The following is a 16699-nucleotide window of genomic DNA, read 5'->3' as shown; positions in this document are numbered from 1 at the left end:
ATAAAAAAATATCATTGGGTAAGGATAAAAAAAAGTGTAGATTGTTTTAAAAATTTTTTAAAAGAGGCCTGAGAGAGCTTCCTTAACCCCTTCTACCTTGTGAAGACACAAGGACAAGTTTTCCACCCCGTAAGGACCCCTCAGCGAACCGTACTGCACCTTGACCTCAGACTTCCAGCCTCCAGAACTGTGAGACAGAAATTGTTTATCAGGCACTCTGTCTGTGGAATTGTGTTACAGCAGCCTGGACAGACTGACCCGGGCCCATCTACCTCACCAAGTCAGCTTCCCTCTGCTACGAGATGACGCCAAAAGGCTATTCATACAGGGCTCAGTCCCTCCATTCTCCCTTCCAAGTACTAACCAGGCCCGACCCTGCTTAGCTTCCGAGATCAGACGAGATCGGGCGCGTTCAGGGTGGTATGGCCGTAGACAGTCCCTCCATTCTCATTGCCAAGACTGTCAGAAATGGAAAGAGGTTAATATTTTACCTCGTTTGCAAACCAACGAGGTAGCCTGCCAGTTTCAGGGGTGCTGAACAAGACATGAAACTCCTGGGGCTGAGACAAAGACATTATCATTCCCGGCACAATAGGAAGCGAAGGCTCTGTGTTCACATCTGTTCCCATGGTTACCCCAGCTCCAGGGGGCCATGTAAAGAGGTCCAGGTGGATGCTGCACACACAGGTTTGTGTCACAGCTGGAGAACATAAAGCCTAATAAACCCTGATCCTTTCACATGGTTTCCAAGCAAACCTGCCCAACCTTTGTTTCACAGGTACTCACTAACTTTATTACACTGGTCAGGAAATTCACCTGCTCTTGTTCGAGACAGACACTATTGCATATCCTAAGGCCATTTATACAACAATCCTTGTCTGGTCGTCCACAACGGGTGATACAAGAAGTAAAACAGAAAAATTGAGAGACTCATGAAGAAATGTTTTCAATGGGGTGTACCTTTCCCTTTAATAATTGGGATAATTGAGTAGAAAGAGCCATTAAAGATTTTTGATACCAACACTGACGTCGGTTGCGTTGTGCAGGGGTATTGTTAAAGACCGAAGGAAGCAGGAAGGACACAGATTTACCAGGATACTTCACAGGAAAGACAGATCCAAGGGGAGGGACCACCACCCTAAATGAGAAACGATAGAGTAAAAGAAAAGAGAGAATATGCCAGATGAAGAACAGGTTGATGAAATTACCAGGAAAGCAGATATCCATGGTGATGGTAAAGTAAACTATGAAGAGGTTGTATAAATAATGAGGGCAAAGTGAAGACACTGTACAGAATGTGTTAAGTTTCTTGTACAAAATTGTTTCTCTGCCTCTTTTTTGTAAGTTATCTGTAAAAGATTTCCCCCATTGTCAAAAAAATATGCATGTATAATAATTAAGACTTCATTCCTCAATGTTTTCTTCCTTATCTCACTGTCATTGTCCTGAAAGCTTATTTCACAAAATTGATCAAGTAACATGTTGCATGTGACTTACTCTGGGTATATCTAAGCCCTTATAAGCACACCTAAACTGAAATGGAATTGGTCAAATGAAGGAACATTCAGTTATACCTTTTCTTTTAAGATTTTTTAAAAAGATTTTATTTATTTATTTTTAGAGAGAGTGGAAGGAAGGGAGAAAGAGAGGGAGAGAAATATCAATCCGTTGCTTCTCTCATGCCTCCAACTGGGGACCTGGCCCACAACCCAGGCATGTGCCCTGACTGGGAATCGAACCAGCGACCCTTTGGTTAGCAGATTGGCATTCAATCCACCGAGCCACACCAGCCAGGACTTCTTCTTTGATGTATATATTGCAGTGTTTCACATAAGCTAAAAATATAAGTTTTAAAAATTGTGATACAACTTTCAATATATGTATCTATTAGGATCAAATAATTTCTTTTTCAATATTTTGAATTCCAAACTTTCTATCAGCTTCAAAATACACATACCGAGAATACTATCTAAAACCCTCTTCTCAGACTGAGGAAATATCCACTTTACTTCTCAAAAGTCAAGCACCCACAAAGTCCACATACAAAGAATAGATTCCTGTCTTCACTTACTAATGGCTCTGCCTACAGTCCTCCCAATTTAATGGAGGTCCCCGCCATGAACTAGTGTCATCACTTTTGAGACAAGACTAACCTTCTGACCAACATGCCCTGATCATCTTCATACACACAAACATCTGCCTTTGGCAGGTCCCAATTCCATGCAATACACATTTCCACCAGAATATGTGTGAGCAAGCCATTCCATTATAACATCACATTTCAAATAACTGAACACCGCCACTCTAGGGTGTCACATACAAGAGCATAACTTTCCCACAAGCTTCCCTCATGGACTGAATTTCCATCCAGCACCAATGGCATCAGCTTCAGCAGTGACCTGCTACCCTCTGTCCCACTAGTATATGCTGGAGGATAACAGCAGTGAGGAAGGGCAAAGAGCCCTGGCCGGTGTGGTCCTGGGGACTGAGTCCCAGCCTCAGTTCCTGGTTGGTTCAATTTCTAGTCAGGGCCTGGGTTACGGGTCAAGTCCCCAGTTGGGGGCGCGCGAGAGGCCACCAGTCAGTGTATCATTCACACATTGATGTTTCCCTCTTTTTTTCCCTCCCTTCCCTTCTCTCTAAAAATAAATAAATAAATATATTTTTTAAATTTAAAAAAGAAAATGCACACAAATAGACCAAGAACTCTCATTCTAAAAGGAGGAGACATAAAATCAATCAAAATAAAAAAGTAAATAATACATATGCATGGTGAAGAGCGCTGTTAATGAAATTAAGTCAGCATTAATGGACAGGAAAACCGGGGCTGGGGTTACTGCCTTGGGGTAGGGGACACCTCTCTGAGGTGTAGTTTGTAAGACGTGCTTGAAGCTCTCTGCTCTGTCATCATCGCACTCCCGCCACGTGCACCACAATAATGAACCCGCAGTGAGTCCTGGCGTCTTCCAAAATGTAGCTGAATTTCCTTCACCTCTCTCCATTTCTACTACACCTTTCAACCTGCAGCTGTTTCTTGCATGTGTCCTTGCCTTTTCAAGTGGCTTCACTGAAGTGCAGTGTAGGCTCTGTGAGCATGAAGACTGTGTTTGTGTGCCCCTCACCGGGGGACATGTTGGTACACAGTAGTCATCAGTGAGGAATGTGGGAGGAGTAAGTCTGTCCCTTACCAATTTGATTGAGGTGGCCCTCCCTCCTGTGGTGTGATGCTACAGTAAATTGCTTATATTTTACAGTCGGAATGTTTGGCAAGGCCAGTGTTTAGAATGTAGTCAAATCTGTGTTTATTTCTTTTTATTACTTGTACCAATGTACAAGGAACATGAGTGTTTTTAGTTACACTCACATTCAGATCATCACTAAAAAAGACACCTCACGTCAAGGTATATTTTTCATTACCTTTCTTCCAAATCAAGATGATGGGAGAATTCATTTTCTTTCCTAGAAATCTCAAAACTTGATGATCATCTGCCGGAGAATGTACAAAGTGAAAGCATGGAGAACAGCCTAGAACAATGGCACAAAAATAACATATTTGAAAATTATGTCCACTGGAGCAAACATCACTTTCTGTTACAGCAAAATCATGATACATTTGGCTCACATGGAGAAAGTATGAAATCAAATTTATCTTTACTTCACCAGAGCAAAAGCTATGAAATCAAGAGGCCCACTGAACTTTCTGGAGCTGGGAAATCCTTCCTCCATTCTAACAGTAAACAATTTCAGACTGAAATGCAATTCTTGGAAATTCAAAAACTCATCAGCACAAAGTCCCAACTCATCAAGCATCAGAAACCTCAGAAAATAAGGAAACAACATGTATACAGTGAATGTGGGAAAGCCTTCATGAAGAAGTGTTTGCTTAGTGATTACCAGAATCTTCATACCGGAGAGAAGCCCCATCAGTGTCGTCTGTGTGGGGAAGCCTTCTCCAGAAAGGTCACACTGAATGAACATCAGAGATCACATACAGGAGAGAAACCTCATGAATGTACAGAGTATGGCAAAACTTTTTTCAAGAAATCAAGGCTTAATATACATTATAAAATACACACAGGAAAGAAACCCTTTGTATGCAGTGGCCGTGGGAAACGCTTTATCCAGAAGGGCAGTCTCATGGTACATCTACGGACTCATACAGGCGAGAAACTTTATATATGTAACGAATGTGGAAAAGGCTTCAGCCATCCCTGGCTGCTGTGGCTCAGTGGATTGAATGTCAGCCTGCAAGCCAAGTGTCGCTGGTTCGATTCCCAGTCAGGGCACATGACTAGGTTGCACGTCTGGTCCCCAGTTGGGGGCGCAAGTGAGAGGCAACCACACAGTGATGTTTCTCTTCCTCTCTTTCTCCTTTCCCTTCTCTCTAAAGACAAATAAAAAAATAAACAAATAAATAAGTAAATAATTAAAAACGAAAAAAAAGAAAGAAAAGGCTTCAGCCAAAAGACATCTCTCATGACACATCAGCAATTTCACGCAGAAAAGACATCCTATGTGTGTAGTGAATGTGGAAAATACTGTTCCCAGAAGACAAGTCTCATTAAACATGAAAGAATTCACACCGGAGAGAGAAACCCTTTGAATGCAGTGACTGTGGGAAAGCCTTTATCGGGAAGCCACAGCTCATTGTACATCAGAGAGTTCATACAGGAGAGAGACCCTATGGTTGTAATGAATGTGGGAAAGCCTTCAGAACAAAGTTAGTCCTCAGTGAACATCAGAAAATTCACTCAGTCAAGGTGGAAAATCCTCCCACAGAGAGTCCCAGCCCATCGCTGACTAGTGTGGTCCTGCAGGAGAAAAGCCTTGTTAATACACTGACTATGCAGGTGCCTTCCGTAGCCCCTCAGACAGCATTAAACGTCAGTGGCCTCCTAGCAAACAGAAACGTAGTCATAGTGGGTCAGCCTGTGGCCAGATGTGCACCCTCAGGAGGATGTGCACAGGACAGAAACCTTATGAAGGCAGTGAGTGTGGATTCACCCTCGGTGGTCAATTACATGTTATTTTATGTCACAGGAAACCAATAGGAAAAAACTCGGTCAGTCTGTGTGCAAAATTCTGTGTTTGATAAAATTTCTAGTCCAGGTTATCGTTGAAAATTATATCTTGAGAGAAATTGTATAAATGCAAGGACTGGGAAGTGGTGATAATCTCATCCTGTTAAATATATGCGTTGATACAGAGGCATCAATTCTGCCTTTGCGGCGACAAAGATGCCACAGAGGATGCATAACAAACGGTCGTTGGTGGGTTATTCCCTAAAGTTTAAAACACAGGATTGGAACCAATGCTCTGGGCCCGAACGCCTTCTGTCCCAGCAGAAGCCGAGGTCGTAACTTCAACCAAACACCATGGATCCCGGGCGTCCGAAACTTCACCGTCCCAGGCCTTCACCAGAGACACCGATCACTTTTTTGTCCATCGGAAGTCGGGGCCAGACACCCCAATACGATGCACTCGCGGCCGGCCCCAACGTCACTGAGCCGCGCATTAAATGCCAACCTGAACCTGACACCGCGAACGTCCTAAATGCCATCTGTACCCACTACAAGTGGGGTGACCTGCAGAACCCCACGCCTTGACAGTACACAAGGACGTTATCTCCACAGACAATCTGTGCAGCGACCCCCAGGGCACACCAACCACAGGCAGACGCGTCTGGTTCCCCTCAAATACGCCAACTCCCTTTCCCACCTGTTTCCCCTTAACTAGCTCCACCTGGGCGCTCCTGCCCCGCCCCCCCCCCATGAGGGTTCCATGCCTACACCACGTCACCCTGTGAGAAACCAAACGTCCACTGTGACGAAAAACTTCTGGAGACCAAACCACACACCGACCTGAGTTGTCGCCAGACCCACAAGGAGGGCGCAAATGTTTCGTTTCCGCGAACCGCTTCAAGTTCTGCCCCTATTCCGCTCCGTCCGCGGTGGCCGAGGCCGGCCGCAGGCGGCTGAGTAAACGGGACGACCGGCTCCGTACGCGTCAGCAACGTGTCCGCGCCCGCGCGCGCGGCCGCCCCGGGGCCGCCATGTCGGGCACCTGAGCTCCGTAAGGGCGCAGAGCCGCGGCTTTGGGGCCCGCGGTCAGGGATGCGGAGCGGGGAGAAGCTGCTGAAATGATCTCGACCGTTGGGGAAAGTGGGTAAATTGTCAGAGCTTCGCGATGCAAACGCGGTGCGAGTTCAGTGGCTTCCAGCGGGGTGGGCAGAGAAGTACTGGAGCCGCGGACCGTATTCTCCGCTTTCCATTTACACCTTAAAAACCGTTCTAAACGGACAATTAAGCATCCAGGTGTCAGTCCGGTAGCAGAGGAGGCACTCCTCGGGACGGACGAGAATATACATCTGGTCAACGGACATCCACAGCTCTGGCTGGAAAATAGTTGACCGGGAGCGGTTTTTAAGAACGAAAAGATTTCCGGAAACTGCTAGTGTGAGACTGGCCGTCGTTACCAAGCAGGAAAGAATGGCTGGGAAAGCCCTCAGCTGTCACTGGAGGTGGGGGACTCAGAAAAAAAGGCCATTAAAGTGAAGCCAGTAAAAGTCTGGAATCGATGGCAAGGACACAACCCTAATCCAGCCCACTAAAATGTATATTGTAAGCATGGTGAGGTAGGTGTCATCCAGGATTTAGGGCAAAAACGTCATAATGAGGCAAGCATCAGGTCGTTGTTTAAAAGAGACAGTCCTGGTGAAGAGGGTGTACGGTGCGAATGGGAAATCTGCATTCATTTAAGTTTCTGAGGCAGGTAGCCTGTCAATCATTAGAAACAAGCCTGTGCTGGACTTACCTGGTGATCATTTTGTAAGTTATATAAATGTTTCATCACTATGTTGTACACCTGAAACATTATTTTGAGTGTCAATGATGATTGAAAACACTTAAAATTAGGTATTAAAAAAAAAAAAAAGGAAGAGAAATTGCCCTGGGATGTTTTCTCGATGCAAATATTATGATGGGTGAGTCCTCTCATACCTGTCTAGGTTCAATTAATCTCCAGAAAAGCCTAGGGCAGCAAAGCAGGAATAACACACACACACCCCATTACAACCTGTACATTACTATAAATTACTATCTATACATTACAATAAGTTACTATCTATTATGAAGCTTTATTTTTCCTCACAGGATTTAGCACTTCCTTAGATTACATAATCCATTTCCTGTCTCCTTTACTGGAATATAAAGTCCATAAAGACTGTTTCTTTGCCTGGATTGTTCACTGATATAACCTCAGAGAGTAATACATTACCTGGCACAGTGTTGGTGCCTGAAAATGTATCTGAAGGAATGAATTACCCAACACCCAACATTTGAGATTGATTTCTGAAATAGCCACCACATGGCAAAGCAAATTTCCATTCCTTTTCCAATGAGCAACACTCACTGTTTATAACTTGGGCAGGTGGGAAACTATGGGGCGGTGAAGAGATTACGGGAAACTACTCTGGATAGCCAGAGTACAAGAACCCCACTCCCAAGAGACAGAGAAGGGAAAATGGAGAGAAAGCACATGTCTCAATTCAGCAGGTAACAGTGGAGAAGGAATCTTTAAAATGGTGGCAACTCTCAAGGGTGACAGTCCTGTGCACAAACGCAGAGGCTCTTCTCCACAACATCCCTTAAGCATCTCTCCTAACACTTCCAATATTCTTCATTCTTAGAGACTAAGATTATTGTCATCCCTTTTATTTTATTTATTCTGAGTTTTTTTTCTGCTCTGCCCAGTTTATATTCAGTTAAGATCTCTAATAATAAATAATTTGGGAAAAGACAACTGTTCTTTACAACTGCCTTCCAATGGCTTGTTCTTTTCAGTGACAAAATGCTCTGATTAGTTACTTTAGCTGATTCATTCACTTTGCAAATTAGTATATAATTTGTATTTAATTTTCTGTTGTGGGAAATATAAAATCATGTTAACCGCTGCTTTCCAATATAACTTTCTGGGACCATGGAATTATGACAGATTTCTCTGAGTAGCCCTACAGTTAGCTACAATGTTTTGATCACTGTGGTGTCCGGTGAGGTAGCCACTAATCACAGGTGGCTACTGAGCACTTGACATGTGATTTAGTGCGTCTGAGCAAATGAGTTTTATTTATTTATTTTTATAGTTTATTTATTTATTTGTAGAAAGAGGGGAAGGGAAGAAGAGAGGGAGAGAAACATCAGTGTGTGGTTCTCTCATGCGCCCCCAACTGGGGATCTGGCTCACAACCCAGGCGTGTGCCCTGACTGGGAATTGAACTGGTGACCCTTTAGTTCGCAGGCCAGCGCTCACTCCACTGAGTCATACTGGCCAGGGCTTATTTGGTTTTTAAAAATGTAAAACCTAAAGAGCATAAAAATTCCCAAGGAATTTTTCAACTCCTTGGAGAGATAATACATAGGCATTAAAAAAATAACTTACTGGGGTGGGTTGGGTGGAGGGAGGGAGCAATGGGGGGAGAAGTGGGACAACTGTAATAGAAAAACAATAAATAAATCAAAAAAATAAAAAAAAACTGACTGAGGTGCTTAAAATTTATTAAGAAGAGTCCTTGCCCTCCTTCCAAATAGTAGGCCCATTGAACAGAAAATGATCATAACCTCTTGAACCAATTATTCCATATTAGCTATGGAGTGTTTGTGTCCCCCCCCAAATTCATTCATTGAAGCCTAACCCCAAATGTGATGGTACTAAGAAGTGGGCATTTAGGTGGTGATTAGGTCATGAGGATGGAGTAGTCACGAACTGGATTGCTGCTCTCATAAAAGACATCCTAGAGAGCTCGCTTGCCCCTTCTCCCATGTGAGCACACAGAGAGATGACCATCCTCTATGAACCAGGAAGCAGTACTCACTAAACCATCTGCCAGTGCCTTGATCTAGGCCTTCACAGCTTCTAGAACCATAAGAATAAATTTCTGCTTTTATAAACTACCCAAGCTATGGTATTGTGTTATAGCAACCAGAACAAACTAAGAATATGTCCATTTCACGAGCGGAGATATTGACATCCTCTTACTAGACACCCCGTATGCACATCTGCCATTTAGAAATAAGAGAACCTGACTATCTCAGTGTTCTCTCCAGGACACCATGGCCTTCTCCGTTTTGATCAACACTGTATCCTCAACTTCTGGAGCAGAACCAGGTACAAGAGAAGTATTTGACGAAAACTCAGTATAAATAAATGAATCAACTCGATCGAAGGCTGCTGTTTCATAAGTCCTTCTGCATAATACAGTCATAACTCGGTACTTGTCGGCATCAGAACTCGTCAAACCCTGTACTCATCGCATTTTGACGAGAAAAAGTGTTTCAGCATTTGGCACTTGCTGGGAACTCGTTGCACTTGCTAGAACTTGTACGGGCCATGTCACGGCCCCACAAGAGAAAATGCTTCATCACTCATTGCGTTCAGTACTCGTCTGTTTTGGCACACGTCATGAGTTCCGGAACGAATTAACGATGAGTTCCGGGGTACTACTGTATAAACTTCGAAGAGATTATGGAAGATATCCCCATTTTCAATGACCTGTTCACTCTGGCCTGGGAAAACGGAATTGATAAATACATGAACACATCCCACCAAACAAGTATTAACCCTTGAGTGGTTTTCACTCATATCAATATTTCAGATATCAGTTACATTTGTGTTTTAAAAATTCACGTATTGCCTCCAGAGCTACCATTCATTCCTTTAATTGACACAGTAAAGCAACTGATATACATGTCTGGGTTAAGACCAGATTATGCTTCTGTATCAACGCATATATTTAACAGGATGAGATTATCACTACTTCCCAGTCTCAGCTTTTATACAAGTTCTCTCAGGATATACTTTTCAACCATTTTCTGAACTAGAAATTTTTGATCAAATCTTTGCACATAGAATGTCTTTGAGTTTTTTCCTATTGGTTTCCTGTGACATAAAATAACATGTAATTGACCACCGAGGGTGAATCCACACTCACTGCATTCATAACGTTTCTGTCCTGTGCACATCCTCCTGAGGGTGCACATCTGGCCACAGGCTGACCCACTATGACTACGTTTCTGTTTGCTAGGAGGCCACTGACGTTTAATGCTGTCTGAGGGGCTACGGAAGGCACCTGCATAGTCAGTGTATTAACAAGGCTTTTCTCCTGCAGGACCACACTAGTCAGTGATGGGCTGGGACTCTCTGTGGGAGGATTTTCCACCTTGACTGAATCACCATGTTTCTCTCTTGCATGTATTCTTTTATGTTTCACAAGGCAAGACATGTAGGCAAAAGCTTTCCCACACTCATTGCAGGTATAGGGTCTCTCTCCTGTATGAGTTCTTTGATGGACAAAGACCTTCTGCTTCGTGGTGAAGGCTTTTCCACAGTCACTGCATTCAAAGGGTTTCTCTCCAGTATGAATTCTTTGATGTTTAATGAGACCTGACTTCTGGGAACAGGATTTTCCACATTCACTACACAGAAAGGGTGTCTTTCCTGTGTGAAATCTCTGATGTGCTATGAGGCATGTCTTCTGGATGAAGCCTTTTCCACATTCATTGCATATATAAGGTTTCTCACCTGTGTGAATTCGCTGATGTACAATGAGATTGCCCTTCTGGATGAAGCCTTTTCCACAGTCACTGCATATGAAGGGTTTCTCTCCTGTGTGTGTTTTCTGATGTATATTAAGCCGTGATTTCTTGAGAAAGGCTTTGCCACATTCAGAGCATTTATAAGGTTTCTCTCCCGTGTGCGTTCTCTGGTGTTCAGTGAGCATGAACTTTCTGGAGAAGGCTTTCCCACACAGACTACACTGATGGGGCTTCTCACCTGTATGAATGATCTGATGATCAGTGAGCCAAGACTTCTTCATGAAAGCTTTTCCACATTCACGGCATATGTGAGGCTTCTTTCTTTTCGGAGGTTTCTGGTGCTTGATGAGTTGGGACTTAGTGCTGATGAGTTTTTGGTTTTCAGGAAATTTCATTTCAGCCTGAAATTGCTCACTGATAGCGTGGATAAAGGATGTCCCATCTCCAGAAAGCTCCGTGGGAGTCTTGATTTCATAGCTTCTGTTCTGGCTAAATAAAGATAAACTTGATTTCATACTTTCTCCATGTGAGTCAAACATATGGTTTTGTTGTAACAGAGGACAGGTTTTGCTCTCACAGACAGTGTTTTCAAGTGTGTTGCATTCATGCCATTGTTCTAGGCTGCTCTCCATGCTTCCATTCTGTAAGTGCTCTGGCAGATGATCATCAAGTCTCCTGATTTCTAGGAAGGAAAAGCACAATGAACTCATTCAGCATCTTGAATTGGAAGAAAGGTTAAAAAGAAAACAACAACCCTTATGTGTAGTTTTCACAATGACCTTGTGATATAAATGTAAACAAAACTCCATGGTCAATGTTCACTGAACATTGGAAAATGTAATAAATATAAACAAACCAAAGTTAAGAGTTGAGTGTAAAACCAGATTACACAATTTACAATGACAAAATACAGATCTGTCTGCTCTGTAAGGCCTTGCCAAACATGCAGACTGTAAAATTTAAGCAATTTATGGTATCAGCAGACACTGGTAGGATAGCTGCCACCTCATTCAAATTGGTGAGGGACAGACTCACTCCTTACACATTCCTCACAGACGACGCCTGTGTACCAACATGACCCTAGGTTGGGGACACATAAACATAGTCCTCAAGTTTTATGGGGCCTACACTTTGCCACTTATGCGGCAAAGACACGCGCAAGAAAGAGCTGCAGGTTGCGAACACAGGTGGAAAGGCAAAGTGGAGATGGAGAGAGGAGAAGGAAATCGGGGACGTTTCGGAAGAAGCCAGGACTCACTGCGGGTTCACTGCTGTGGCGGGCATGGTGGGAGAGTGGTGATGACAGAGCAGAGAGCTCCGAGCCCCTCTGACTAACAACCTCCACAGCAGGACCCTTGATTTCCCAACCCAAAGCCCTCCACGCATCCTCTCCGTCACTGTAAGTGACAAGTCTACACTTCTCTTCAATGAGCACTCACCCACAGCATATGTACCTCAGTGATAAATCTTGCCTGCCCTCTGTTAGGAACATGCCCAGAACTGGACTGACACTCCTTCCGCACGTCAAAGCCAGTCACTCTGTTGTGCTACGGCATAGCCTTCTGCCTGGTTTTCTAGTTCCTCCCCTGCCAGGGCCTGTTTTCTTTTTTATTTTTTTGAAGATTTTATTTATTTTTAGAGAGAGGAGAAGGGAGGGAGAAAGAGAGGGAGAGAAACATCCATGTGTGGTTTTCTCTTACATTCCCCCAACTTGGGACTAGGCCCTCAGCCCAGGCACATGCCCTGACTGGGAATTGAACCAGTGACCCATTGGTTTGCAGGATGGCACACAATCCACTGAGCCATAGCAGCCAGGGCAGGGCCCGTCTGTTTTCTATGCAGCAGCCCAATAACGATCCTTTCCACATAAATTATATCACAACAGTCCTCTACTCAGAAGTCCTTAAAGGGTTATCATCTCACAAAGAATAAAACCAAAGTTTTGAAATGTCCTTGAAATGTCCCCTTATGGGACCCCCAGCTGCTACCCTGCTGACCTTACCTTGTCCTCTCTGCTCTCTCTGAGCAGGCTTCCTAAGGTTCTTCCGACACACTCCTGCCACAAGCCTCTGACCTTTAGGGTTTCACTTGGGGACATACCTCACCCAGGGAGCCTACCCACATCCATCATCTACCTGCTCTACTGCACCTTAACGAAGGTTTCTTATTCCTAAAACCAGTGCCAAGGCCAAGCACTCATTATTCTGTCACGCTGTTTCATGGCCCTGAGATCCTCACCCCAAGGACATTTCCATCAGCCTTCATCTACTTCTTCCTCTCACAGCCCGCACTGAGTTAAATGTCAAATCTCTTCCACTCAGAACACTAAAATAACCACCACAACAAAAGGAACAAAAACTCCATCGCCTGCTGTAATACGCGTCTCCAGAGACTGACCGATAACCAGCCGTCAACCGGTATGGAAGCTGCCCATTCCCTCCTCCTCGTGTTTTGCAATAGCCCCTTCCATGGGGGTCCTGCCTGAGCCCCGCCTGCTCCGGTCTGCTTCCTACGGCCACAGAAGGGGCCCTCTGAGAAGGGAAATTATTTTATGATTAGTATTTTTTCACACAACCTCAAATACTTATTTTTTTATTTTATTTTTTAGCATTTTCCCCCCTATACCCTCTTCCATGTCCACCCACCCACCTACCCCCTGCAATCCCCACACGTCTGTCCGTCTCCATGAATGAGAAGGAAATTATTTCACGTCATTCCGCACGTCTTTCTCATCTCGTTTGGAGGAAAACCGTGATTCCCTAATGTGAATTACAGGACGAAGCTTACCCTCCCCTCCTGCTGCCGCCGCCGCCACTCTGACCTCACTCCGTCATGGTCCTTACAGCGCAGTCTGCTCCGTGCACATGGGCTCCTTGCTGTCTCCCACGCACATTCCTGCCGTGTCAACCTGCTGTCGTCTCTACCTGGAATCTCTTAGCCCAGCGGCCTACTGTCCTTCATCTTTTGGCTCAAAGGCATCTTATCGCAGAGCTGTTGGCTCCCTTACTAAAAGAGCAGCTCTGGCCCCGCACCTACTGTTCCATTCTGCTAACTAAATTTTTCATCACAGCACTTTTCTCCATCTAGATATATTATTTATTTGTGTGTTTTGATTCCTTTTTTGACTCCTTCTGTTAGAATGAAAGCTCTTGGTCTATTTGTATGCTTTTTCTCACTGCTCTTATGCCCCAGCATATACTACGTTATCAAAAAAAAAAAAATTTACAGACGATGAATCAAGGAAGCAACAACATGGATGAAACACATTCGGAAGCATTTCAGAGATTAGGCTGAAATCTCTCTCCTTGTGAATAAGACATCATATCATACAAATCACGGAAAGAAAAATTTTAATATCATGTGATGGATAATGGAGTTAACTGGGACTTAATGTCCACAGAATATGATTGGAAGGAAAATAAAAGTTTTAGGGAAGTGAATACTACAATGGTAACATCTATAGCAAACAAGAACAAGGTTCAAAATTAATACATACACAAAGGAATTAATTATCAGTAGGCAGAAGTCATGGTCCGGTATAGGCCAGAACTGAGAATGTACGTAGTTAAAATAAATCTTCTAGTTGAAACACATCATGAACACAAGACTCCTTTAAAGAGGAGAGCTCTGTGGCAGGAACAACTGAGGTGACAGATGAATGGCCAGGAAGGCAGATGCACAGGCGTGAACAGGAACTTGAACTCACAGGGCTTTTCTGGGAGGGATGATGATTCTAGGTCCTTGCAGTTATTGGGAGCTCAGGGGCGTTGCCACCAAATGAGTAAATTCTACCGAATAGTCTGTGGTGGATCACAGTGGGGAGAGAGCAGTTTGGGAGACTCGTGTAGGGAACAAAAGAAGCTTCGCTGATTAGAATGAAGAAAACTTTGAACAGCTAGTGAATAAGATGAGGAAGTGGGAAATGGAACCATTGAAGAATGAAGAAAAAGTGAAGCTAAGAGAAAAAGTAAAGCAAAGATACGGTGAAGACCAGCTGGACTTTGTGGGCACAGCATCCAAGAAGGGGTGGATGTTGGGAAGCGAAATCAACATTACCAGGGGCAGAAAGAAGCAGTGGGCAGAAGACAGTGAGCACAGTTTGCTCTTTGGAGAAAAACCTTAGATGGCGGAATCTCATGGCAAGGGAGGTGGAAGAGTATGAAGAAGGGAAAGATTTGTGAATCCTAAAAACAAAAAACCAAGGTGCAGATAAAATAAAGAGGGGTAACACCCCAGAAGAAATAAAGGAATATATTTCTCTGTAAACTCCTACAAAGAGAAAGTGGTCTCTCTCTCACTGGGAGAGACACACATGGGGGCACTGCTTACCTATCCTCATGCCCCCTTCACTTCTGGGCCTCTGCTCTGAACAACTGGAATGTGATCCCCACAGCCCACCCCAAGCTGGTTCTCTAACTCACCTGAACGGGTTCGACAGTGGATTTCACCTTCCTTTGTCCATGGTGCTTCTCCTTGATCCAACTTGGAGAATGTGTCTGGGTTGCTGGATTCATAACCTGTTCGTGGGGAATGATAGAAGACTTAGACTAACGGAAAGGACTGGGCATCTGTGAAGACCACTCAATGTTATGCTGAAGGACAAAACAATTTTCACATTTACAGAGTAAGGCCTTTTGTCTCAGGAGAAGGGAGAACATACTGATCAAGGGCCAGAGAGGGAACTGAGATTCATCTACCACTTTAGAAAACCAGATATGCCAGAGCTTTCAGAAGTTGAGGAGGCAAAGGCCACTGACTAGGGACCAACTGAGTGACGCCAGGGAGCTGTCCTCACCCACTGACACTAGGTTGCTGAGGTTCTCCAACATCACATCTTTGTACAGGTTCTTCTGATTGGGGTTCAGGAGCTGCCACTCCTCCCAGGTGAAGTCCACGGCCACATCGTGAAATGTCAGGGATTTCTGTAACAACACCATTCTGTTTAATGGCGTGATATCCTTTAGATAATATGACAGAAATATTAGATTTTCTGTTCATTTTCACTTTGTAGGCAGCATCTATACAGCAAGTGGGTTTTATTTTGATATACAGTTGAATAATCACATGCCTCATAAAATGCAGGGTGGGGCAAAAGTAGGCTTAAACAGTTGTTCATATGTTAAATAATACAATAATAAAGAATAAGCAAAGAATGAATTCTGTGTTTTGCATACTTACAACTTTAAACTTAATTTTTCCCCCCCGTGTTTGTAAACAGCATTCAGTCATCCATGCATTCATACAATTAGAAGTTCCTATAATGTGAAGAAGTTAACTGTTCTTGTAACACCATATTCTCATATTTGAGAGTCGAAAAACATGTGTATATCATAAATATACTTTTCAGATTAATGGAGATAGGTTTTTAAAAAGATTTTTTTTTTTTCTGAGAAGGGGAAGGGGAAAGGGAAGGGGAAAGGAGGGAGGAAGAGAACAAGAGAAACATTGATGTGTGAGAGAAATATCAGTTGGTTGCCTCTTGCACGCCCCCAACTGGGTACCTAGCCCACAACCCAGGCATGTGCTCTAATAGGGAATCTAACCAGCGACACTTTGGTTCATAGGCCAGTGCCCCATCCATTGACCCACACCAGCCAGGGCTTAATGGAAGTGGTTTTTTATAGGCCTCTACAAATCCATTAATGAATAAAGGAGAGGATAAAACAAACCCAAAGTCACCTGAGCCTGGAGCATTTTCTTCTGTTCTCTGAAAAGATCTGGCAGCAGGGAGGCCTTGTCTTGGTGTGTTCTGGGTCTGCTCTAAATCTCTGTTCAGAAATATGTCTTCAGTCAGGTGTGTCCCCAGACATGCTGATACCCGACCCTGAAACTTCCTCCTGCTTCACATGATTCTACCGCTCCTGGGGAGTCAGGACCTGTGGATTGAGGAGAAATTCAGTAGGTAGCCCAGTTCCTCTGGGCCCAGATGCTACAGTGCTCCTGCGCCCTCGCCCACGCACGTGCCCACAGTATCGCTCGTGTCCCTTCACAGGGTGTCCCTGAAGTATCTGTTCTTCTGGCCAGTAAAGCCCCAGGTTCTTTCTGTAGAGGAGGTACTTCTTTATTCTATGGAGAGTATGAGGAATGACTGCCAAAGGAGATCTGAGAAA

At 44.1% G+C, this 16699-nt stretch overlaps 2 protein-coding genes across 2 annotated transcripts; one reads left to right on the top strand and one right to left on the bottom strand.

The window, feature by feature from the left end:
• The first annotated feature begins 545 nt into the window (after positions 1–545).
• LOC149995317 (uncharacterized) lies at positions 546–5055 on the top strand. The gene is given in 4 exon segments (XM_090259183.1): positions 546–687; positions 3464–4198; positions 4454–4587; positions 4590–5055. Coding segments are annotated over 4 exon segments (1473 nt in total). The 3' UTR covers positions 5052–5055.
• Positions 5056–9847: 4792 nt separating this feature from the next.
• ZNF350 (zinc finger protein 350) lies at positions 9848–15526 on the bottom strand. The gene is made up of 3 exons (XM_090261368.1): positions 15385–15526; positions 15011–15106; positions 9848–11271 (listed from the first exon to the last, which is right to left on the bottom strand). Exons 1-3 carry the CDS (start codon positions 15524–15526, stop codon positions 9923–9925), a joined length of 1587 nt encoding a protein of 528 aa, XP_090117494.1. The 3' UTR covers positions 9848–9922.
• Between the last annotated feature and the right edge of the window lie 1173 nt (positions 15527–16699).

This window comes from Furipterus horrens, unplaced genomic scaffold, assembly GCF_987537825.1.
Source record: "Furipterus horrens unplaced genomic scaffold, mFurHor1.1.pri manual_scaffold_13, whole genome shotgun sequence".
In the NCBI taxonomy this organism is placed as follows: Eukaryota; Metazoa; Chordata; class Mammalia; order Chiroptera; family Furipteridae; genus Furipterus; species Furipterus horrens.
Note: the sequence above shows the minus strand (reverse complement) of the source record. Positions and strands in the feature narration are given on the sequence as shown.